Below are 26,195 nucleotides of genomic sequence, written 5' to 3' on the forward strand. Positions count from 1 at the left end.
ACATTAGCACATCAGTAGCCATGTGTTTTGATTAGGGTGGGTTTACGATGTAAAAAGTGGGGAAAAGTTTAAAATTTAATTTGAATTAAATTTAACATTGCGTTTTGGAGTCTTTTTATTTTATATGCAGAAAAGACAACTGTTCAATCCCACCCTCAACAAACACCACCAGCATAAGTAAGCAAAGTCTGTACATGGTGACAGTAACAGTGTGTGCTCAGGCTCACAGTGTGCTGAAGGGGGCAGCATTGGAAGTCTGTGGGGCTAGGCTGAGATCTTTTCTCAGGACATTTCGTAAATCTATTGCTGTGTAAAGATAAACAGGGCCAGTGTGCGGCACAAATCAAAGGTTTTCAGGTCACTTCTGATTTCTCTCTGTTACCTTTCTCCCTTCTGGTAGGCTTTCTCAGTTCCTGGTACCTCTTGCATCCTAACACACAGGAAAATAGCAGAGACTTCACTTGACAACTCACTTTGATTTTAGTTTATTTGTATGGGTTTTGAGACTTTGTGCTTTAGTATAGAACATGGGGAAATCTTTCCCAGCAATGAGTACTGGATATGGCTGTGTAGGATTGAGGGCAGGAGGAGGCTCTTCTCTCAAACTCAAAGGACCTCCATACCCAAGGCCAACAGTGAAAATGAACCCAGTCTCTACATTTGTGGTTCTTGGAACACTTCTTTCCCTGCTTAGAGTTGCGGTAGCCAAAGAACAGGCCACTCAAAAGAGAAGTTCTGGAAGAGATATGGAAGTCCTTTCCTTGGGGTTAGAACACAAAATGTCCTCCACCAGCAATGTGTTTGAACCCTTGACTGACAGTTGGTGGCGCTGTTTGTAAAGGCTATAGAACCTTTGGGAGGTGGGGTCTTGCTGGAAGAAGTGTGTCATGGGGGGTTAGGAGGCAGAACCAGGCTGGAGAAAATGTGCCATGGGGTGGGGTTAGGGAGGCGAGGCCTGGTTGGAGGGAGTGCATTTCTGCCAGCCGGCTCTCAGGGTTCACAGCTTCACTGTATTTCCCTCCCCCAGCACACTCATTTCTATATATGGACAAGAAGTGATCAGCAGCCAGCATCCTGCTCCTTCTGCTGTTGGGCATGGCATGCTGTCCCCGCCATTATAAACTCTCCCTCTGGAACCATAAGCCCAAATAAAGTCTTCCTTAAATAACTACTGCATCCTCTAACCAGGGTGAGAGCTGTACAAGTGTGGAATACTGCATGTAATGGGAGAGAAAAAGATGGAGTGTGCTGAGTGTCAGACACAGGGTCTGGTTATGCATGCATGGATGGGACTCGAAGTGTGGGCTGTGACTGTTATTGTGTGCACACATACAGGTGTGATTACAAAATATGAGTGCATCAAACCAAGTTTGGAGCTAATTGAGTTTCTAAAATATACACAATATATATTAGAAACTGGCATTTGTGCTACTGAAGAAGTAAAAGGAACAACAGCAACACTTTCGATCGGTAGTTTAAAATGAATATGTGTGATGATCTATCATTTTGATTGATAGTCAGGAAACAAGATGCTATGTCTATCAGTTAAGGATGCATCCGATCAACTATATATAATTTATTTATTGTACACTGCAACTCTATTTCTTCATTCAAAGAGTATTGGGGCAGTGTGACTATTTACTTATGTAATATGCCCTTATATTATACTTGTCATGCATCTATTAATAGCATTTAAAAATCAGTGGCATTATTTGCCCCAATGTGCATGTCTATGTGCACAAAATGTCAGTGTTTAGAGCCAAATGTTGCTCTTCACAGGTTCAGTTCTATATACTTGTTGAAAAGGATGCTGGAGCAGGTAACCAGCAAATAGTTGAAAAAGGCCACTTAACACTGAGGTGTGCTCATATAAAGGGGTTCTGGCTGGGAACTGAGGTGTCTTTGTTGCCAAGAAAGATCAGCCTATTGCAGAAGCCTTTTAACTATTTACCTGCAGTGTGACTCGAAGGCACAAGTCAGGACACTCCAGTCTTCCCAGGTAGCTTTGAACAAGTTATTTAACCCCTCCAAGCTTCAGAGTTTTAAAGAAAATCCATCTCCAAGCTTTTTTTCGTCAGTGGTACTATCGATACTTTGAACCAGTAGCCCTTGTTGTGGAAGGTTTTCCTGTGAACTATAGGATGCTTCTTGCACCACGGCTTCTGCCTAACTGTGGCAGTCAGTATCACCAGACACTGTTAAAATGGTACCTGGGGGTGGGGGCTATGGATTGGCCCCTATTCTGAAAGATCTATGAGAAGAGAATTGAGTAGTGCTGGTCTCATGCCAATACTGAGATTTAAATGAACACCTATAAAGACTCAGTGTGGTGAGCGATACATTCATCATAATTGTTAGTTAGCTCTTAGGGGTATCTAAGTGTGGAGTATGGGATGGGGACTCCTGAAGGGCTTTCAGGAGAGAAGAGGACCAGGGAGTGGCTGGATGGGTGAGGTTCATTATCAGCTGACTAGAGCTGAATGCTCAGTTCATTTAACCCTTTGTCTAACCTCAATGGGTTCACTTTGAGAAAGGCAGAAATAGAAATAGAATGTGGAGGAATAGGTGTAGTGGCAGAGCAGCAGATAGAGGGCCTTAGAAGTAGAAATTTGATTTTTCTTGACGGTGTCTCTAAGGTAAGATGGAGGCAGTCTCTGGCAAGCATCCTCTAGCTCCTGAGCTTCCCCCCCACCCCCGCCCCCCTCTGCTGTCTTTCTTCATTCCCACCAAATTCATTGAGTGCTGACTGCATTTTGGTTTGTGCGTTGCTGGTTCCTCATGTGTCTAGCCTGACGTGCTGAGTGCATTTCGGTCTTTGCATTGCTGGGTCCTTCATGCGTCTAGCCTAACCAGGCCACATTCTTTAAGTAATGAATAATTTCCAATGAGGCATAATTGGAAAAGCAGCTGGGAGGGTAAAGACAGCAGCGGGAGCGAGCAATGGAGACGGGGAGGAGGGGGAGGAGGGAAGGAAAGGGAGCACGAATGACTGAAACACATTTCCTCACTCCGAGAGGAGGAAAGGAAAATAATCAAGCAATATTAAATTGTCTATCCATAAATTCAAAGGTGACAGACAAGGTAGGTTCTGCATAGATCGGAATGGCTGCCCAACACAAATGGGACGTTATGAGAGTGTTCAGGCCACAGTCTGGTGAGAAGTTCGTAATGATGATAAATATCCAGAGCAGGTGACTCCCAGATCATTTTCAGCTGTCCATAATTAAACTGGTATCCATCTCTCCACAGTGTCAGGGCTGTGAAGCAATCCCAGTCATTGGACCCTTTACATCTGTGCTGAAATGAAATAATATTTGGCAGCAACCGGGAGGCCCTGAAACTGAATAAACAATCCCCTTCAAGACTATATAAAAGTTAGGAACGTAATAACATTTGACAGGGATTAAGACCTCTTTGGGGCTGGAAGGAAGTTTCAAAAAGCAGCAATAACAAATATGTGGAAGGGGGAATTGATCCCTGCTTTAACAGACATGTATAATTTGAACTGTAATGAATCTCCCCAGAGAGATGTGTATTTTGAACATCTAACAGATATGGTCCATGTCAGAAAGCACACGCCTCCTTGAGAAACATTTGTTGGGCTTACTCTAGTAGAAAGAAGGAAAGAGAAAAACCTTCTGTCTATTTCATAGTGTTTTGCACCCCTGGAAAATGGATAATGGTAAAATCTGATATGTTTATAGACCAGAGAGTCCAGCACTTTCTTTAGGTGGGTGTTATTAACACAGCTGCTGATTGGCATGATGTATAACTATTTAATGTTTGTTATTTGTATGTGTGAGTTTCTGTGTACACTCTGCATCCAGGTGCCCACAGAAGCCAGGAGTAGGTCTTGGATCCCCTGGAACTGGAATTACAGACAGTTGTGAGCTGCTAGGTGTGGGTGTTGGAGACTGAACCTGTATCTTCTGCAAGAATGGTTTGGTTGTGACTTCTTTTACTGTGATAAGAAAAAGCCCAAAAAACAACAACCAACCAAACAAACAAAAAAACCGTCATGACCAAAACCAACCTGGGGTGGGAAGGGCTTGCTTCAGCTTACAAGTCTAAGAGCACACTCCATCCCCATGGGAAGCCAAGGCAGGAACTGAAGCAGAAGCACTGGCTTGTTCCTCACGGATTGGCCAACCTGCTGTCTTATACAGCTCAGGACCACCTGCCTAGAGGTGGCACCGCTGCCTGTGCCATCCGTCATCAATTAGCAAATGCGCAGATTTGCCTACAGGCAACTTGATGGAGACATCCCTCAATTGAGACTCGTCTTCCAACATAACTTTAGTTTGTATTGTTAACAAAACCTGGGGTGATTCACAGCAAAGAGGCTTACTATACAGCCCAGGTTAGTCTCGGACCAGCATGCCTTTGTCTGACTGAGGATTCCTTCCAAGACCTGTTCGTGGCTCCAGGTGGGTTCCCATTGCTCTCCTTTCCTGGTTCTTCCCCCAGTTGTATTTCCTTCTTGGTGTTCAGGCCCCAGAGCCCTTGCACTTGTCTCCCACCCCCAATCCATATGAATGCTCCTTTCCTAGGTCACCACACAGTTCCATCTTTCCCCCAGATTCCAAACATTACCTTCACAGCTTTGCCATCACTGCCAACTTTAGTCAGTTAAATTCCTTCCACTTCCCATTCTTGCTTCCCTTTCTCCATATCCTTTAGTTTTTCCAGTATCGCTCCTCCACAATTAAGTGTAAGTTTCAGGAAAGCAGTGACTTTTCTTTGTTATTTTTACCATTGATAAAAATTCAAAACTGGAAATGGTAGAAGGTTAGTCAGCAAATGTTGGGGCAATCAAAAGAAATGGCCACTGTATGCCTCCCCTCTTGGCTTTTCTAGCTGGCCTGGGGCTAACAGGAGTTCTCTGGAGAGGACACAGCTGTGTGGTTCACACACAGAGCCCTGCCCTATAGCTGAGCTCTCCTGATGGTGCAGTCCTGGTTATGTTGCCCTTTTACTATTTAGCTGTCAGTATGGAGATGCTCTTGGTAATGGATTGACATAGTCCAAAATTTCAGGATCAATCTGCCATCAGTTGGACTTTTTCAGATCACCCATGTATCCAGAGGCATTCACAATACTGTGGATTCAGAGACCAAGGAGGCTCTGCACACAGTGGTACCCATCCCTGGGGTCTGGATAGGAATCAGCATTTCTAATGGGTCCTCTAGATGACACTGTATGCCACATTAGATCTGCTGGCAGGAGGAGGTAAGAAAACAGAAATATAGAGCCTCACACCCAAATCCACGCCACCCTGCTCACATTTTAGTACAGATCCTGAGTCTGCGGCCCCTGGCCCCATCGGTACAGGCCTCATTTATCTTTCTCTTCTGTCCATTCCCCCTGCTGAAATTTTAGAAATTCTATGTTGTATCTCTCATAGCACCTAAAATCTGTTTTGAAATTACTTAAAGCAAATATTCCCCATCCTGAATTCCAACAGTTGGCGGGGCCGACCCATTATCTCAGAGAGTCTGAGAACAAAATCACGCTCTAATGAATTCCATACTTCCAGAACATGGCCAATGAAAATATGATTACATATCCAACCGTATGATATTGTGCTTATCAAACTGAGGATTAAAAGCTGAGTGTTGAAGAGGACGTGGCTAAATTAGACCTGTTGGAAAGTATGGGAATTGGCTCAAATTGCCTCTGGTGCATTCTGCATCTGATGACAGCGTGCATCAAGAGCCTTGAAAAGCTTTGTAGACCCGATATTTCCAGTTCAGGAAAACTCTCATGAGGAAACCATCCTAAGTATTGGTAAATAGAATAGCTCTGGAGCAGAGCCGAGAGGAGCTACATGCAATATTGAACAGAAATCTACTTCCCACCACACACCCTGAACATAGATTTAGACAAATACTAATATCATAATGTGTGGAGAGAATCTAAAATACATAATTTGCACTTTGTAAAAATGTGTAGAGGAGTCCAAGTGGTAGGCTATCCCACAGATATATTTAAGTATCTCTCAGTACGTGGCCTATGATTTTTCTCTATTTTTCAGATTGTCTATAATTTTTATAACTAAAATATATTGCTATTGTATTAAAAGCTTACAACTTATGCATGCAAGCTCAACCCCACTCAGCTTTTAACTGCTGTCGAAGGTGCTGCCCTTCTACCTCCCATAGAACTCCTGTGTCTCAGTCCAATGTGTCTGCCTGTCCCGGTCCTTCCCTACCCCTAGGTCCTCTGTGCTTGTCAGGCCTTAATAGTGTGCCTTATAGTAACTAGCACTGCATAGAGGAGCTCCTTTATAACCTGGGCCTGTACCCACCTGCAGAGCTTCCCCTGGCTTGGCCTTTCGCCTGCCCTCCTTGATAGAAAACCCCACTGTTTGGAAATTCCACTTGCTCTCTGTGCTTGATTGCTAAGAATTTCTCTCTAGCATTACTTCATTAGTTGCCCATTCCATTTGCAAGACATTTACTTAAACCCCTTCTGTCAAAAACGTAGGAAAGACCCTGGCATTGCTCTGTGCACTCACCGTCACTTACAACTTCTTGGTTGTCGTTTGGTAACAAGGTCACTTATTTCTGTCTGTTTTTCATTAGATTAAAAAAAAAAACTTGAAGGCTAGAATTAGCTTCGTGATCAACACATGGTAAGCTACCAATAAAATAAGCAACCAATAAAACTCGTGTTGAATAAAAGTAGTAGCATAAACATCTCAAGGAGATTTTCAGCAACCTCTCGCCCTATGCAAAGTGCGGGCTGACATGCAGCCATCTCTGCTCTCCCAGGTCAGCCTGGCAGAAAGGCTGGGGTAGCTGCTCTACTTCACTGGTTCAGTAAGTGAATGGGGCTGGAGGAGCTCTCGCTTAGAGCTCCAAGGGTCCAAGCTCCAGCCCTACAGGTACTGGTTTTCTGCCTTTTCTCCCACCCTCTGCACCCTGCTCCCCAATTCTGAAGCCCTTCTTTTCATTTAAAGCTTGTCTTGTTCCTTGAGCAAGACACCCAAGGCTTGGCAATGGTGATGCCAAACTGACTGAAACTCTTCTCCTCCGTGGCGACAGTTTAAACCACGTGCACCTCCTGCCGTGTCTTGAAGTGGAAGTGGGTATGCTTGTGAATGTATCTTTGGCTGATGGGGTGGAATCCATGGCTCCCTAATTTCTCTGGAGACATGCTATTAGTCTACACAGACTGTGATGTTTAGGACATAGTTGCCTTGTGCAGTGACTTTCGTTTTGTCACAACATATTTATTGATGCCATATTTATTGCTTGTAATTAGTGCTGTAAGCCCTGGGAGCTGTACAATACTTACAAATAAATGCTTTCTAGCAAATTCCGTGCAGCTTTTGATTATCGCCGTTTCAGTATTGAACAATTGTTGTTTTTAAAAAAAGAAAAAATGGGTTGGGTATGGCGATGCACACCTTTAAGCCCAGCATTGGGAGGCAGAGGCAGGTAGATCTCTGTGAGTTCAAGGCCGGTCTGGTCTACACAGTGAGTGTCAGACCAGCCAGGACTACACAGCATGGTGGGACTCTTCCCTTCAAACAAACAAACAAAACATGATGATCTAGATCAGAGCAGGTCTGTCTGGAAAGGGGTCCTGGATCTCACAGTCACTTCACGACACCTAATTAGGCCCAGCCCCACTTCTTCTCTTCTCAGCATCCCCAAGCTTCGGTGAGTCTACAGATATTTAAAGCTAGTGTCTGTCTACTTACAGTTTTCTTTTCTCTACTTATTTTGGTTTACTGTTATGTTTTTATAAGTTTATGCAAAGTAATCAGTAATCTTTGTGAGAGAGCCAGCCCTTCACCCTTTGAGGGGAAAATGTGAAAGGCAGCGAAACTTAGCCCATATTCCTGAGGCCAGCTGTAACACAAGAAGGGGCTTGTGTTTGGCATTTTACCTTCAATAATTAAAAAAGACCTTTATTTTTAGGTCATATCTAAAATATACATCTTCATTAGTGTTTATATAATTGAACAATAATTCTCAACATCTAGTTCTAGAACTGTTTGAAATATTTATTTTTATTTTATGTGTCTGAACGCTTGCCTGCATGTATGTCTGTGTACTATGTGTGTGCAGTGCCTGTGGAGGCAAGGAGAAGGCGTCAGATCCCCTGGAACTGGAGTTACAGATGGTTGTTAGGTACTGTGTATGTACTGGGAATTGAACCTGGGTCCTCTGGAAGAGCAACTTCTTCTTAACTACTGAGCCGTATCTCTAGCACCATAAGTAATTTTAAGATGAGGGGGAAGACTGGCCTTGTACAACTAGAAGAGAATCCCAGAGCTTGATCCTTATAGAGGTGTCCAACCTTCTGACCCAGTGAGCTGGCACTGTAATCTACAGACACGTGGGGCTGTGTCATCCGCAGACACGCGGGGCTGTGTCATCCACAGACACGTGGGGCTGTGTTCACAGCTGTCCTGGCATTTGTGCGGCACATTGGCTGATGGACATGTCTGGATCAGCAATCTTAAACAGAGTAAACTTAACTACCAACTTCTTGCCTAGAAGCCTGTATGTTGGAGAACTTGAGGTGTCAGAGTGAGCACTGGGGTTGGATCAACGTCGAGCATGAAGCTCTGTCGTTGTCTGTTGTAATCAGCAGGGAAGCACTTGCTTCCTTCCAGTTCTCCTCACTGCTTTAAGACCGTGGCACTCAGGTGTGCTTCATGGGCGACTTAATGGGATCACAATTTGGCACTGTGTGGGAAAAATAATTTGTAGTCTAGGATAAAAACAATTTTCAAATGTTCAGTTATCGTTATTGTATTCTTTATGATCCCTTCCAAGATCATTGACTGATCCAGAAAACACTGATTCAGAGAATACTGAGTGGTTGATATGGGAGCACGGAGTTGAGTTTTTGCACATTCCCACAGGGCTCAGCGGACTCTGCTCCTGTTGGCTTGCAGCGTAACTTTAACTCTTGGTCTCGCTAACTCTTCTCACCACCCAGACACATGCATATCTCCTTGAGCGCCAGATTTCCTCCTGATACATAAATACATGCTGAAAGTGTGACAGATATAATGGGCTAACATTCCAAAACTGCAGATTCATTTCATTTAAACTAGGGTTTTTATGGACAGTGTGCCTGAACTCAACAGGCGGGTGTGGGGGCTATTTTTGGACAGGCAGAATTTCCACCACCTCTTAAATCACATCACACAGAGATTGCCTCTCCGCCTCCGTGCAGGGCGGGCCTGCATTCATAAAACGGGACACTGGCCCAGGGCAAGACTGGGTCTCTTTTCTGAATCTGTGACTAATGCTCATTGCAGCTTTTGGAAAAGGAAAACACCACACAAAACCTCACCAACACATTTCCCGCTGTTTTCTCCAAAGAAAGGCGGAAGTGTGTGTGTGTGTGTGTGTGTGTGTGTGTGTGTACTCATCTGTACATGTGTGTTCCTCCAATGACTGAGGAATCCTGAGATGAACCACTATAGGAAGCCCCTGGCAGTGTTCTGTGATGGTTTTGCATGGGAAATTGAAACAAGTTGGCAAGGAGAAGAATTCTTTCTGCATAATTCAAAGCAGACATTTTACTGGAGGAAAAGCAAATCAGAAATTTGCTGTCGGCCTCTGAAATTTTATTAGTTACAAAAGGTAATATATTAGTCCCTTGCATCAACTCCAGATAGAGTCTCCCTTGCTCCCCACTCCCTGACACTCTAAGATGAACCTGAGAGCACAGGATACAAGTTCAGCTTCTCAAGAAGGATGCAGCACTCGGTGCGACCTGTGACTGTGTCACACGCTATTGTCTCCTGACCCGCTTTCCTGTGGCTCTGGAGAGGTATGGAAGGGTAAAAGCAAGATCTGGAAATGGCTGAAGTAATTAATGTTCCTGATAAAAGTGGACTCTAATGAACAGTGTCTTGAGAGCAACGTAGAATCCAAGTGGATGCTGGCTACTTCATGCTATTCATGGCAAAGCTGAGCAGTGGTGAGCATGGAGTCGAGTGGTCTCTGTCGGCTTCCTGCTCACCCAGCTCATCAGGAGTCTGATAACTGCCAGACAGTGGTGGCGCATGCCTTCAAATCACGGCACTCGGGACGCAGAAGCACGTGGATCTCTGAGCTCCAGGTCAGCTTGGACTACATAGTGAGTTCCAGGGCAGCCAGGGCTACACAGAGAAACTCTGTCTTGGAAAACTAAAAAAAAAAAAAAAAGGACTCTGATAACTTTCAAACAGCATGAGCACTTGAGCCCATGGAAGTGTAAAGGTGAAATGTGAATTTTAACCAAAGGGTCCATGAAATAATTTCAAAATTATGCGTAGGGTTTCTATAGGATTGTTAAAGAGGTTAAATTCAAAATTTTATTTTTATGTTCATTTATGTGATATAGCATAGAAACAATATTCTAATTCCTTCATATCATCATGCTACAAATACGGCATGAGTGTGTTTTTAAAATTTATTTTATTTATATGTAATAATTGTTTTGCCTGCATGCCTACTTGTGTACCAAGTTCATGCCTGGTGCTGGTGGAGGCTAGAAGAGAGCACAGAAGAGAGCAATGGTTCCCCTGGGACTGGCATTACAGATGGTTGTGAGCCAGTATGTGGGTGAACCTAGGATTGAACCCAGGTCCTGAAGAATAACAATCAGTGCTCTTATCTACGGAGCCATTTCTTTAGCCCCTTGACAGCATTTTTACAGGCGTGTTTTGTGAAACGAAGGAATGAATTCAAACACCAGTGCTGCTAATATTTACAGTGTATTAAAAGAACATTTAGTGTGTGTGGTGTATGTATGGGTATGCATGCCCACACATGTGTGTGTGTGTGATACACGTGTGGCAGTCAGAGGACAGCTTTCCGAGACTGGACCGTCTTTCTACCGTGTGGGTCCTGGGTACTGAACTCAGTTGCCAGGATGAGTGACAAGCACACGTTCTTGCTGAGCTATCTCACTAGTCTAACAATACTTTTCCAATAAATACAAATGACTCCATCCAATAGCCAATTCTATTAGCCTGTGTCCGTGTTTGGTTTGGCCCTTCTTCCTTTTCTTGTAACAAAAGATGGAGTGAAGGGTGAGGATTAGGAGACTAGAGGTCACACCGCGGATACACAGAAGCATGACAATTGCTATCACAGTTTGGTTACAGCTGTGCATTCCCTTTCTCCATGGAAACAAGCCCTTCTGTATCTGTGCTGGATCTTTGACGGTTTGGGTATGTGCTCTACCCCCCCCCCCTTCCCTCCTCGTTCCATTATCCACTGTCTGGGGACCATTACCCTTTTGGCTGAAAGTTGTGAACAATAATGAGGCCAGCCACAAGGCTCAATAAAGAGCAGACTCAATTAGAACCAGGGTTAAAACACAAAACGCTTATACCAGACTTCCTACAAGGTATTAAAATGTTATGGAATGACAGAAAACAAACACACTGTTTACACAGTTATTAAGTATGAGTGGAGGAGGGCAGAGACCTTGACTACTTCACTCTTGTTTCCGTTGCCCTGGACGTGATAGGAACTCTGTATGTGTTCTGCTTGAGGAGTGGGCTGGACGAATGAATGGCTTCTATATTCTCCAGTTCATGCTTCGGCAAGACTGGCAGAGAAGCACACACAAAGACAGTGATGCAGACGGGGTCACAGGACTCTAGGGAAGTCCTTTTCGACTTTGCCCTCCTACATTTATAGCAAGAGTTTTCATAGCATACCCAACGTGGGCATACACTCACCTGGAAAAACTGGTTATGAAACTGTTGCATCCAATATGCAACCAATAAAGCAAATTGGAAAGGAAAGGACTTCTGAATCATGCCTGCGGCCATGGCCCATGGTTGGTTTGTGGTTGCTGACAATAAGCTTCATTAGTTTTAATTAGAACATTAATTCTTACTGACAAATGATACTCCTCCCACACCTGGCATACCCTAGGCACACAGGGGAACAGAAACCGAAAAGGACACTGGAAAACAACTGGCGTTCTTTCTGACCTCTCTTGTCAGGACTCTCTAAGACATACCAGACTTAACCTGTTCTAAAAGGACGCTTTCGGCTGTTCCCTGAGTTCAGTCTCCTTTAAAGTTCTCTGTAGCATGGAGGATGGTTTTCAGTTTCTTGAGGCATAGCTGCAGGCGTCATGCCTGACGGCTTCTCCCTCATCACTTACGTCGAGTTGGCAGCCCCTTTCAAGCTGGCTTCCTACATCCCTCCTGAGCCTGTATGCTCCCCATCTTCAGAAATCTTTCTAGGCACCCCAGTTCTGCTTGCTTCCTTCCTCCTCCCAAGGTCTCTTCACTCAGCAATCAGACAGTGCTTTCAAAATCTATCCTTTACAAAGTATTAATACCTTTTCTTTTCCTATCAAGTAAAGATGCAAAATCTCCCATAAGGTGGCCCCGCCCGCAGCACCAGCCTCTCCCACCTCCCTGGTGTCTCCTTAATTTCTCTGACAGCTTCCGGTTCCCACCGCAGTGTTTGAAGTGGCGTTCCCCAAGCCTGGGTGTTTCTTTTGGTGTTTCCCACAGGTTCTCTTTCTTTTTGTTTCTGTTGTGGTCTGTCTGGGGCTGGCTTCCGGAAGGTTCATGTGCTGGAAATTCTGTCACAGTGTGTCAATACTGAGAAGTGATGGAGCCTTTTAGGATATTGCTCCTAGTGGGAAATGCTGTCTGCAAGTATAATACAGCCGCTTCCTCACGGAACTCAGGTCCCAAATGCAGGTTGCTACAACACAACCCATCCATCCCTTCCTCTGAAGGAACTAGTCTCTCCTGCTCCCTTCCTAATATCACTGGCAAACACACCCTTGTACACACACCTTCCTGTTTCTCGGCCACACTGCGATGCAGTGTGAGCGTCTACATCAGGAAAATGTCAGTATCATGTTGATTGGACCTGCTAGTCACTAGAATACAGAGCCAAATGAGTCTCCCTTTATCATAAAGTACCCAGACTCAGATATTTCATCGCTGCGACACTAACCGGTCTAGGACTAGCTCCAAACTCTCCTCCATCCACAGCAGTTCCCTCTTTAATTACCTCCAATTTAAAACAGTTATTTCAATACATAATTGTACACATCTGTTTTGTTTGCGCATTTTTTTTTGCTTAATGCCTGCAGTTCTTGCTAAAATATAATGAACTCAAGGGCAGGACATTAGGTCTGTTTTATTCACCAACAAATATTCAACCATAGAATTGGTTCTTAATAGACCATCACATATTCGTGGAATGCATGGAAAATTAAGCATTTTCTGCATTTTAATGACAGGTCTGATTGGATGCTTTGGCCAAAGCTGTACACCACCTGTGCTACCAACCTGTTACCTTTGTTTCAGGCGAGTGTAAATCAAGTCTTTAAAAACAATGCAGCTAGAGTCTAGACTACAAGGTTGAAATAATGATTGCAAGTTGGTAGTTTTGTTTTATTTGTTTAACATTTTATGTGTATGTGCGTGCATGTGTGTGTGTGTGTGTGTGTGTGTGTGTGTATGTAGGTGCATATATGTGCAGAGGCTTGTACCCATGCACGTATGTGGAGGCCAGAAGAGAATGTCAGGCGTCCTGTTCTATAACTGCACCATATTCCATTAGCCAGGGTCTCTCACGGAACCTGGAGCTACGCTGGCTGCTCTCCAGTACCAACGTTCCTGCTGTCTTTTCCCTTCCACAGTTCTGAAGTTAGAGGTGCACATGGGGCCATGTCTGTCTTTTTACATGGAGCCTGGGGATTTGAACTAGGGTCCTCAGGCTTGTGTAACAAGTGCTCTTACCCAGGGAACCCGGACTAAGTGTTTAATTTTATGTCTGATGTATGTTGAAATAATAGCTATTTAATGAAATCAAAAACCTTTTGACTCCCCAAACCCCCAAAATGATCTTTCTAGGAATGAATGAATAAACGGAAACTTTCTGAATGAATGCGACCCGCCTTCTGCTCGGTACAGGGCAAGCCCTGGGCTACTGGGAAAACTGGCAGGTGTTTTCACTGGTGGCCGAATGACTGATGTACATTTCCTGGGTTTTCACTTCTCCATCTGCATCATGTTCTGCCTGGTCCACATTGTGACAGAGAGAGTGGCTGTTCAGACCTGCAGCGGCCAAAGAAGCTGCTTGCATAACATTGTGTTCACCCACAGCTACCCCTCATGTGGTGTAATGAGTATGATTGTGCATAGGTCATCATTGTAGCTGTGAAGGTTAGAATAATGGGATAGTAGGAGTGCCCTTTGACCTTCAACATACCTTGTGTCTTGCTCTTACTTCATCTGTGGCTGGCCTGCCTTGCAGTGTCCACATTCAACTTTGTGAGAAGCCTGTTAGTAATCTGTGCACCTGCCTATGTTCATCGCATCACTATCCACAATGGCCTCGAGGCGGAAGCAACCTAAGTGTTTGTCAATGGCTGGCTGAATGGGCAACCAAGTGCGGAACAAACATATGTTGGAATAATTTCGCCCTTAACAAGGTAGGGCACTGTTTTATACAGCTGCTATATACTAATAAAAATAACGACAACAACCACAATGGATCTCTTAAAACACAAACAATTAACTAGGACAAATGGTGGACAAATGTGTCTGACTCCACTTCCACAGGCTTGCCCAAATCTGCAGACACAGAAGGTAGCCCAGTGGTTAGCAGAGGCCCCAGAGGGGGCCTGGACTGTCGTGGGTGGTGTTATTTACCGATTATAGGGTTTCTACTCTTTAAGATGAAGATGTTCTTCACAGCACCGAGTGTGTATTTAACAGGACTGGGCTGTCAACTTAGATGTGGTTTGGACGATAACTTCACAGCATGCATTTTTACCATATCTTTTTGTAAAGGCTCATGGCTGTGTTTCTCCTACTTCCATGCTCCCTATACTACAACATTGTGGCATTTGCTTTGACTTAGAATAGAAATTGTTTTAGAATGATTTGCTAGCTTTCATGAACATTTATTCTGTGACAGATGAGAAAAAGCCTCTATTCACTGTCTCTTTTATTCACAGTGACAGCCTTACAAGGTTGATATTCTTAGTCCTAAGCTTTATAAAGGGAAAGTCCAGGTTCAGTTCAGGTGACAGGTCTGGAAAGTCACGGGGACAAGACTGACCCCAGGTGGCCTGACTTGATCAGTGCATCTTGCCAGTGGGTCTAAGTCTCACCAAGGAAGAAACGAAGGCTATGGCTCTCTCCAAAGGTTCAGCATTTCAGACAGAGTCCTGGCCTTCCTTGCTTTCACCTGAGTTGGCTGTGGATCATATCATGAGTAACCACACAAATCTTAACTACAGAAATGAAAGTTCTCTGTTGCCCCAAACATTCTGGGCAAAAGGACCCATCAGACTAGCCACCGAAATGCCGCTAAAACTATCATGTACTGCATGTTTGCCTTGAGCGAAAGGAAGAATTAAAAAAAATCGGAGAGCCACTGAGAGATTTAGACATCAATTCTAACTAAATGGCATTCCTTGTAGGTATGACACTGTCAATCCACAACTGCTTTCAAAATTTAAACTGTCTTCTGACACATGTGATACAAATAAAAAGATCAGGTTCTTTGAAGTCGACAAATTACTCAAATGATGTGGCCATTCATTGACCTTTGTTCTCCCATCTGAGCATCCTGAGACAGGGAGAAGACAGAGTTAGGACCTAACCAATGCTCACAGACTTGGAGTGGACAAAATGTTAGATAAATGGTAAGTCACATTGTCACTATTGAAGAATGTGGATTATTCAGTCTCTTGAATTACAGACATAAAACAGTCTTCCTGACTTCTTCCACAGCATCCATCAGATGGTTGCTAGGGCTATGGAGCCTAGTGACCAGAGGATCACACGTGACCAGCGGAGCACACGTGACCAGCAGAATGCTGCTCCGTCTTGTAGTTGATCCTCTGTTGACATTTAGAAATATTGACTGGATTCCTATCTTGACTGCTCTCCAAATGTCATGGCCAGTCAACCCAGCCTCTGGGTGGAGTAGGATTCCTACAGCAGAATCCAAGGTTTCTTGGCACTAACGTGTCTACCTCCTGCCTGTGGACTGAGGATTGTCTGCCATGTGGGTGTGGTCAGTTGCCTGTGACCCCCAGGGTCGAGGGGAGCTGGCCAGCAACTGGCGTTTTGGTGGATGCCTTTGCTCGAGTGGCATTTTTCTAGGACGATAGACCTACAGGTCTCCCATTTGGGAGGCAAACATGCTTGAGCCCCAGGAGCTCATTCCTAAGGCAGTGGCGCTCTGACCATCTATAGCTTCCTGCCTAGCTCAGATCTGACTTTCTCTGCTGAGCTGCTCCGGCCTCCTTCAGTACACAGGGCCCAAATCGTTAAGACATTTGACAGTTCTCTTTCTCAACTTGATAAAGTTCACTTGGCTGCCATTCTTTATAGCCTCCTACTGTGTGATCCTTTCTAGCACACACTCCCTTCCTCTTCATCTTCCCTTCTTTGAGTGGATGACGGGCCCAAGCCCAGGTTTTGACACAATAACTCTTGGATTGTTTTTTTATAGTCCCAAAGTGGTACTTCTTTGTCACAGCTCAATATTCCTCAATTTTGTTCCAAGTCTCATTATTTTACATTTGTAAATATCAAGTTGGATTAATTGGTTCCAGCTCTCAAAATGTTTCTACCCAGAGGTGATTTTCTGTTATTTTCACAGTGGTTTTTGAGCCCCAGGCCCTGAGTCTGTACGCGGGCCATATTCTCTAGGTCTCTTTGGAAGGCTGATGCGGGACAGAAAGGATGTGCAGATTTTGGGCCCTGCTGTATCTTTTGAAGGCTGCACTGGCCATAATCGCTTCAAAGCATTTCAACAAGTTCCTAGGTCGTGACCTTCCCTTTTGGAGAAACAGGCGGGCCAGGCGCGCCATAATCGAGCCTTGCTGTCTGAGGCACCCTTCCACTCCACCTCTTGCAGCGGTTTTTAATACTTTCCCTACACGTGAAGTTAGACTAACTGGCCTGTAATTTCCTGGTGTGTCCCTGAGCTCCATGAAATAACAGCATTAGCTTGGCTACTTTCCAGTTCTTCCAGAATGTTTTTGTTTTGCTTCGAAACTCAGGCCTGAAAAGGCTGGGGAAGGCTTCTCGGCTCCCTTCCCTTTGTTTCTTCCATGACACACAGCTCCTTCAGGTCTCGGAACAGCTGCCATTTTAATAACGTCGAATCTCTTAAATGTTTTCAGGCGTTATTTGTTCCTACGCCTGGAGTTTGAGCTCTCTACTTTTCATTTTGTCAAGGGCCACCCCCCCCCTTCCAAAATAAAGGCTTGCAAATTTACCACGTGATCTGTTCATTTGAAGCACCGTATAAGGGATGACTTTCACCCTAGGAATCCAGAACACAGCAGCCTACCAAACTATAACAAAAACCTTCGTTCTTGTGAATGACTGAATTCGTGATGGGGAAGACATGAGAAATATGTCCACACACCCAGCAGCTAAGAATCAAAGCTGCAGGCGGAGCTAATCAATCAGGACAGCCTAGCCCAGCCCACTAGCAGGGTCTTCAAGATGGGCAGAGTAAGATCGGAAGATAGAACGTTTGTATTTCTTACCTTCTTCTTATATTTATTTATATGTGTGTGTGTGTCGCATTTGTGTGCCAAGAGACTGCAGAGGCCAGAAGAAGGCGTCAGATCCCTTGGAGCTGGAGTGGTTATGAGCTGCATGACACATGGATGACACATGCTGGCAACTCAGGTCCTCCGGAGAGCACCCAGCAGTCGTCACCTCTGAGCCACCTCTCCAGCCCTCCCGTGTCTTAGCCAGCATGTGGTCTAATATTTCTGAAACTAACACCAGCATCTCTTTCAAGTTATAACAGAAAAAGCCATAAAGATACTTTTGCTAAGAATACCCTAATTGTGCCTTTAATCACAGCACTTGGGGAGCAGAGGCAGGTGGGTCTCTGTGAGTTCAAGGCCAGCCTGGTCTACAGAGTATGTTCAAGGACAGCCAAGGCTACATAGAGAAACCCTGTCCAAAAAATAAAAAATAAAATAAAACCAAACATATAAACAAACAAAAAGTCCTAATTATTAAAAAGTAAAATTTTACTGAGAAGATGAGGCAAATTAATATTAATTTGTAGGCCTAAAATTGCAGGGCATCATATAGTCTTTATGATTATCCCTGTTTTTTATTGTATAGAAATTGAAAATCAAATCACCCAATAGGGCATGCATTCCTTTGGTTTTTTTTAATAGACAATTTTGTTTTAGTGAATCCTTTACTTTTAGTTCTCATAAGGGCCTAATATGTCTTTTCAAAGAAAACCTTAGATAATCACTCCACCCTCAACCCACATGTCCCTGGAAGCTCACATCCAGCTGGGCAGGAGAGGTGGCTGCCATCAGCATGGTGTGGAACCTGATACGGCCAAGATGGGAGACTCTAAGTTCAAGCCCACTGTAGAGATAACCACTGCTTCACTTCACCCTTGCGTTTCCCATTTTTCAGTTTTTATGTCAAGTCTGAAATTTGTACATCTGTCTTAAGATGTTCACTTTCTGTGCATCAGGTTTCAATGCACAAGAATCTTTAGACTTAAGGCACACATAGACCTCTCTCCCTAAGATATTCTAGCTAGTTCTGAATGACTGGCAATAGTTTCCTTTTAGTTTATAGTCAGGACTTGGTACGTTCGCAAAGGAAAAAGTCATATTCTCCACATGGGCCCTAAAGCACAGGAGCACATAAGAAGCACATGAGAAGCATATAAGAAGCACATAAGAGGCACATAAGAGGGATGGCATGGATCCCTGGGCATGGATGCTGAGTAAACACTAGTTCAGCCGGAATCTAAAACATATACTTCCTCAGTGTTTCTCTCTCCTCTCCCTCCCTCCCTCCCTTTCTTATGTGTGTGGGTGTTTTGCTGAATGTGTATTTGTGCACCATGAATGTGCCTGGTTCCCACGGAGGTCAGATGAGGTCAGAATATCCCTTGGAAGTGGAGTTACAGATAGTTGTGAGCAGCTGTGTGGGTCCTGGGGATCAGACCCAGCTCCCCTAAAAGAGCAGTTAAGTGCTGTACCCAGGATTTATCCTTTCCTATCTAGTGTTTATTGTACTATGGAACTACAGATTTACTGCGCTTTCTTTAAAACTTCTCCCATGTCACTGAGACTTCTCCCGCGTTCACGGAGACTTCTCTCACATCCACTGCGACTTCTCCCATGTTCACAGAGATCCCTCTAATTCCCATGTCTCTGCTTCATCTGCTCTCTTTTTCTAAACTCCCCCTTTCTATATCTGGATGCCAGTATCTACCCTCCCAAGTTAGACATCACTGAGACTGAGACTAATGAAAGAGCACAGAGTTGATGGTAAAATGGGAAAACTTGAAGCTGTGTATTTACCTGTGAATGAACAAATGGACTGTAGTGCTGCCTCTGGGGAATTCACGTTAGCAGAAATATAAGTGGGTTTCAGAGAACTACGATGTATAAATAAGGTCGTTCTTGTATACAATATCGTGGCTAGATGACATTCTAAAGTTTCAGGGGAAATTACACAATTTCAAATGAGTTGCCTGTGTATACAACGCCAATCCATTCAAACGAAACCCTGAGCAAATCGCTCAGGCATGTGGGCCTTGCTAGCCCAGACATTTCAAGTCTCCACTTAAGAGATGTAAGGAGGCTCTGAGCCAGTTTTGCTACTCAAGGATAAGCTTCACTGTAGTGGGGTGTCATTTTAACTGGTGGCTTACCAAGCAACCACAAGTTGAGAAACCAGGAAGCCAAACAGGTTGACTCTGTTTAATAAAGCAAAAAAGACTAGGCTCTGGTTTAAGGTCAACAAGGACGTCCTACATGTAGACATAAATATGCAATCATGTTGACTGTCTTTATGGTATTCTTGAGCCTTTAAATTCAAAATGGAGCTCTGATGTGGGACAATGGTCTGCATTCTGTCAATTATATTTTAAATAAACTCTGATTGGCCAGTTAGCCAGCCAGGAAGTATAGGCAGGACAACCAGACAGGAAGTAGAGGCAGGTCAATGAGAATAGGAGAATTCTGGGAAGAAGGAAGTCCTGTCTGCAGTCCTGACCCAGCAACAGAAGAAGCAAGATGTGACTGCCTCATTGAATAAGGTACCAAACCATGTGGCTAACATGGAGAAGAATAATGGGCTAATATAAGTTATAAGAGTTAATAAGAAGCCTGAGCTAATGGGCCAATCAGTTTATAACTAATGTAGACCTCTAGGTGGTTTCTTTGGGACTTAACGACTGTGGGAACTGGGCAAGACAGAAAACTCAGCCAACAAATGGCCCCCAACCTCAACAACAGAGATTTAAAAGGAAACAAGACTCATGAACTCCCCCAAGGTCGAGCTACATTTTTAGCTCTATTCCTTTTCCCAGTGACCAAGTTTTCTTGAAAGAGAAAATGCAAGACTTCCTAATTATGCTCCTAAAGAGTTTGTCTATGGAGGTTTCCTACATACTATGGACCCTGGACCATGCAAGCAGAAACAGACTCATGGAACAGGCTATTCATGAGGCTCAAAAGTCCAGAGGCTCCAGAAGACTCTGGCCCCTGAGCCTCTTCTATGGCCACCACTCCCAACTACCTGGATGCTCTCCACAGGCATAAACAATATCACTTTGATTCCCGGTGGAGGAGGCATCAGGTGAGGGAGTCAGTGGGGAGGGCCTGAGACTGGAAATGCAGATGCGCGCTTTTCTCCAGATGTGCCCCGTCTTAGGCTGGGGCTGACCAGGAGCCCGCACTTGCTTCATGTTCTTTATCATTCGTGCTCCAGTGATTGATGGTAATGGATTTCTGGTGCCTCCGAGGCCCGATCTCCGTGGTGCTCCACCCTGTCTTCCTCTTTCCTTCTGGAACCATTCAGAAAAGCAAGTGTGGGAGGCTTACTGCCCAGATGCTCCAGTGGAAGAATGTGGGAGAGCCAGATGTGAGAGGGACCTCCCCTGAGTGGAGACGATGCAACAGAGAGTCCCAGCACATGCTGGAGGGGGCTGGCTTTCTAATGAAACTCTGGATCTGTAGCATGGTGCTAGCCCACATCCAAGTCAAAATGCCTGTCCAGATTAAACGTCAAAACGGCCCTGTTATCATCTCTGTGTTTTACTGAGTATCTTTGAAGAAGAAAGAATCCTTTGGGGGTGGGGGTGGGGGGCTAATTGATCCCAGACCTGATACTTGGACATGGATTTCCACGACCACTTCAGAAGAAAAAAATTCCGCTATTTTAAATCCAGGTATCACATAATGTTTCAAATGGTGTGCACACATTCAGAACATCGTACGAAAGGATGGGAGGTATGTAATTTGGCTGTGCTTGCAGAGTGAGTGTGCCAAAACATTGAAAGAGGTATAGCAAGAATGAATGCCAAAATATTTGCAGTTCTGTCAACTATCAATAACGACAAGGAAACTGGCTCAGACGCTACTCAGGCCGTGCTGAAGAGGTCATGTCGGAATCACCTAAGACCCGGGACACATAAAACTTTCATTCGTCTCCAACTGCAAACAAGCTCGTCTCTGAAAAGATTCTCACATCTTCGTGATTTAGGTCTGCATAGCCCTAAAATCGTGCCTAAAAACTGTCGATGCTATTGCAGTTGGCCACTGGACTTTTGTATCTCTTGCACGCCCCAAGGAAGATATTAACGAGGCAGGGTGAGAAGAGCCCCTTTCTCACCGAGCCTGAGTTGCCAGCCCTGGGCACAGGAATTATGTATCAAGCAGGCTTTGGTGTCGAGCAGCTGCTAGCAATGGAATGTGCCACTAATCTGAGGAATATTGCAAGTTTTACGTTGATTAAAGTGAGATGTAAAATGTGTACAAGATTCGCTAGCTGTTGGAATATTATTCCTGTTGTGGCTCTTTCTTATATAAGAAGCCCTTTCTTGTTTCTTTCACTAACACTAACAATGACTCTCTTTAATACTGTCACACATTCAATAATTGTCATTGAAGGAAGGGTACAGCCCAATGATTTGGTACATAACTGCTCTTGATTTATGCTTTTTTAATTGGAGCAATGATAGTGTAAACAATCCAGTTACGTTTACTCTAAGAGGCACGTGTATGTGTGTGCCTCCACTATAAGGAGCAGACATATCCAAAGAAGAGTGAATATCTACTTTAAGATTGAATTAAAAACTTTAACAGCATCATACTGCATGCTTTATTTCTAAAGGTTATAAAAATCTCTTTGACAGACTTGGGCACTCACCTCATAATATAACGGTAAATTGCTGCTTGCGGGCTTTTTCCCCTTTTTAGCTGAGGCAGTTCCAGCAAGTGTCTGTATTTCATTGATCTGTAAGACAGTTGAATGAACTTGTCATGAAAGAAAGAGTGACTCAGGGAACACACAGATCTGTGAAACTTTCAAATATCTCAGGGATTCAAATTAAGCCATCAGGCAACTTAGCAAGAAAGTAACAGTCATCACGTGGATGCCGCATTGGTAACCTCTTAGGCAGGCTGCTGTCACCTGCAGGGGCCTGTGCACCCCGACAGCCCTTTTCTATGGCCTCATAGCCTCTGATTTGAACCAGCTAGGTTCTCTATAGACTCCGCTTTTCAGTTAGTCACGGGCTTTCCCTATTTATCGTCATTTCCCCCTCTTTTATTGTTATCTAATCTTATAGTAAATAATCCCTCAGAGATCTTAGCACCCTGCCTGGAAGGGTAGCAGAAATCCTTGCCGATGGAAAGAAGTCTGAATGGCCTACATGAATGAAAAGGTCAGTCCTTTCAGATTACACATTTTAAATTGTTAGCAGAATGTAAATGTGTGTTTACAGTCAGTCACCATAAATGACGAAGCAGTTCAACACGTGATCATTCTGGCCTACTCTAAAATTTCATTCCACAACTTTAAGGAAGAATGACTTTGGAGAGGGTGAGGCGGGAAGAGACAGGTACCTGCTGGAGAATTTCTTGCCATGACACTATACTGAAGAGTTTTCGCTGAGGGACTTGGACAGCCATGTCTAGAGCACGGATGAGAAGATCATCCTCAATCCGGTTCCCAACCACGAAAGCGATGGAGGCCTTCCAGTCGTTCTGTTACAAGAGTGGACAGAATTAAATACTAAGCACTCTTCCCTGGGTCAGAGGCTCCCACTGAAAATCAGAGTTTTCTTGTAAATCTTACAAGGACAGGGTTGACCTTGAAGTACATGTGCAGTTTTGACAAAAGTAGCCACAAGGCGGCAGTATTGTGCCAAATTTCATGTAACGACTAAAATTTTCTTGAGAAACCAGAAAAACCATTTCTGAAGGTAGGGAAATTCCAGTAAAATGCTGTCCCCTTTGCATCCCCCAAAATGTTGGTGTTTGCAATCAATATATCATTCCTGTGCCACAAACGTACATTAAAATGCAGTCTCAAAGCAGTAATCATTGTTTCATTTCCTGGTCCTTTCTCTAGACAGTGACTTGAAATAGTGCTAGGTTTATAGAAGAAATCCGAGCAATAATTGCTAACGGTTGGGTGACACTGAGAGAGTTCGTACTGGGAACCAGGACACCCCTTCTCCTCTCTCTGTAAACAAGAACATGACTGCTGATCCACAGACGGATTCTTTCCACGGCTAGGAAAAAGGCTTGGACATACAATTTTGATTCAAACAATTTAAAGAAACAAATTGCTAAAGACAGGGATTTCATTCCGCAATCCCTTTATCTCCACTCACTACCATTTCTATTGGCAAAGGTAATTCTCAGGCAGACCGAGTGGAACTCCGTGCATTTTTCCCCGCCCCTCACAACCTCCTGGTGTTTGAAAGGGGACTGATTTCTACTTCTGAACAAATTGGTCTCATGGGGAGGTAAGGCAAGTGTGTATGACAAAGACATCAGGGAGAAGAGAAGACTATCAGGGGAGGGGACCCCAGGCACATGATGTCACTAAGTCTCAGGGTCCTCATGCATAATAAGAGAGTTAGGCATGGCCGTATCTAAGCCCGTAACTAGCTCAGCAGTTCTCAACCCTTTAGGGGAACTGAGCCCTTTGGGGGTCGAACAACTCTTTCACAGGGGTCACCTAAGACCATCATAAATATCAGATATTTACATCATGATTCATAACAGCAGCAAAAATTACAGTTATGAAGTAGCAGCAAAAATAATTTTATGGCTTGGGGTCACCACCGCACGAGGAGGTGAATTAAAGTGTCAGTCACAGCATTAGGAAGGTTGAAAACCACTTGTTCTAGCTACTTCTGGGAGGCTGGCGTCTGTGGAGTAAAACCTGCTCTTGGTGGAGGCCAAGACAATGTCTAAGGAGACTGGAAAACTTCATGCAGTTTTTTTTGTGAAACATGCAATTTTGTGTGGCTCTCTCTGGACTCTGCTCACAGCCAGGCTGGCATGGTGAGAAGCAGAGTCTTGGTGTGAGGAGAGGCAGGGTCCAGCCTTTCTTACCAACAAACAGTGTTTTCCATGGGAACTTACTACATGACAAGATCCACCCAGAGTCCAGCGCCACCAGGAAAACAAAACCACATGTGAGAACATAAAAACGTGTGCATTGCTTACAGAGAATGTCCTAGGTTTGCACGCATGCAGACAGGCGTGACTTTATTTTAAAAAATTATGTTACTGAGTTTAAAACCTGTATGGATGCTAATTTGATGTAGAAAGAGAGAGCACTTAATTTTTTTTTTGTTTAATGTTCTGGTCCTAAAAATTCAGTATGGTATTTTAACAAATTGTTTAGAAAAGAATTCATTGCCGCTAAGTGAGCTTCCTTGCACTGGATACCATCCCTACCACTGGGGTACTCTTATCAAAGCCGCATCTGTAGCGAGAGCTTCAGGGGAAAGCCCCTTCTGTTCTCATGGAACAGGACCCACCTTTCCTGGACAGGGCATGTGTTAAAGTCCCGACACCGGAAACAACTGCCCCCTTCTCTCTCTCTCTTTTCCCTGCAAGTTTCTTTGCTGATAGTTGAAAGCCAATGGTGACAAAAACTTGTCACACAGCTTTTTAAAAGACAATTCCAAGAGAGGGTATTGTTGCCTGCTACCTACCCATTAGGATCCCGTGTCAAAGGCAGATTTGGGCCATTCCAGACATGAAGAAAGAGGGGAAGAGGAGGAAGGAACTAACAATTACTGTGGATCTCCCACGTGCCAGGCACATGTTGCCCCTCGGAACCCCTAAGTGACGCTGTGAAATGGGCACACCAGTACACTGCAGATGAAAAGACAGGTCCAGGAGTTCAATGTTGTGTTTAAGATCATTGTGGCAGAAACCAATGGGGACTGCACAGAAAGTTGGCAAATCTGTGATTATTTCAGGATAGTTCTGAGGGCAGGTCACCAGAGCCTGAATGACATGTGACATCTGTCACGTGCTATTATTGATGAAGATTTACAGTACTTGTAAAAGTGCATGGAGCCTTCAGAAATAGCTTCCATCCAACCTGAAACACATTGTAAATCACATTTTAAAGGATGGTTTTACAAAGAGGATGAGCGGTTAAGGCCATCTCCCAAGTTCCCCTCTCTAGATGTCCATGGCTCTCTTTTCTTTGCCCTAGAGAGTTCTAAAAAGAAACAAACACGTCTATTTTTTTTTCAATCCATGGTCCTGTATGTTAAAACGTGTGGGATCCCTGACGTCACGTTGAGACAGCTCTTGGAAGCTAGATCAGGAAACTTCCTCCCATTTAACAGCATCTAAAAGGTGTAACTGTGGCCAAGGTTTTCACCCACACACTGGTTTTTAAAGCTGCTTCTAAATTGGGTCTGCTTTCTATAGTAGGATCCAAAAATGACGTTGTTAGGGCTGCAAGTTCTCATCTAATCATATGCCCTGGGCCCCAGGAAACATGAGACAGTGGTCACTTTCAGGGGGGCGGGTGCCTGCGGGGATGGCTGTACCAACTGCTGGCTGCAGCAGGGGGCAGCGGGAGGCTGGGAAATACACACCACTGGATGAGAGAAGGGTGGAGGGCACCTAAATAAGGAGGCTCTATTAGGGGTCCAGGAAAACTGTAGGTTCCAGATTTCTACCATCAACAACTCGTTTAGAAATAGGATGTTGTCTTAGAAAAACACGGACGCAAGTTGGATTCGGTAAAATGCTGTCAAAAACAACCATCCAAACACCCCTCCCCCAAACAAACACAACAACAACAACAATAAATCCTTCTCCACTTGTATTCCGCTTCAACATACAGTTAAACAGAGTCCTTAAATTTCTTTTCACAGGGAAGCCAGAGAAATATGGTT

The 26,195-nt window shown here is 44.2% G+C and overlaps 1 protein-coding gene across 1 annotated transcript in view; it reads right to left on the bottom strand.

Moving 5' to 3' along the window:
- Spag17 (sperm associated antigen 17) overlaps positions 1–26,195 on the bottom strand; it is a 216,288-nt gene that overhangs the window by 153,638 nt on the left and 36,455 nt on the right. Inside the window, exons 2-3 of the mRNA XM_048442183.3 lie at positions 22,879–23,019; positions 22,181–22,267 (exon numbers count right to left, since the gene is read on the bottom strand). Of these exons, the coding sequence (XP_048298140.3) occupies positions 22,181–22,267; positions 22,879–23,019 (228 nt within the window). The remainder of the gene's footprint in view (positions 1–22,180; positions 22,268–22,878; positions 23,020–26,195) is intronic.

This window comes from Myodes glareolus, chromosome 17, assembly GCF_982192425.1.
Source record: "Myodes glareolus chromosome 17, mMyoGla1.1, whole genome shotgun sequence".
Lineage (NCBI taxonomy): Eukaryota > Metazoa > Chordata > Mammalia > Rodentia > Cricetidae > Myodes > Myodes glareolus.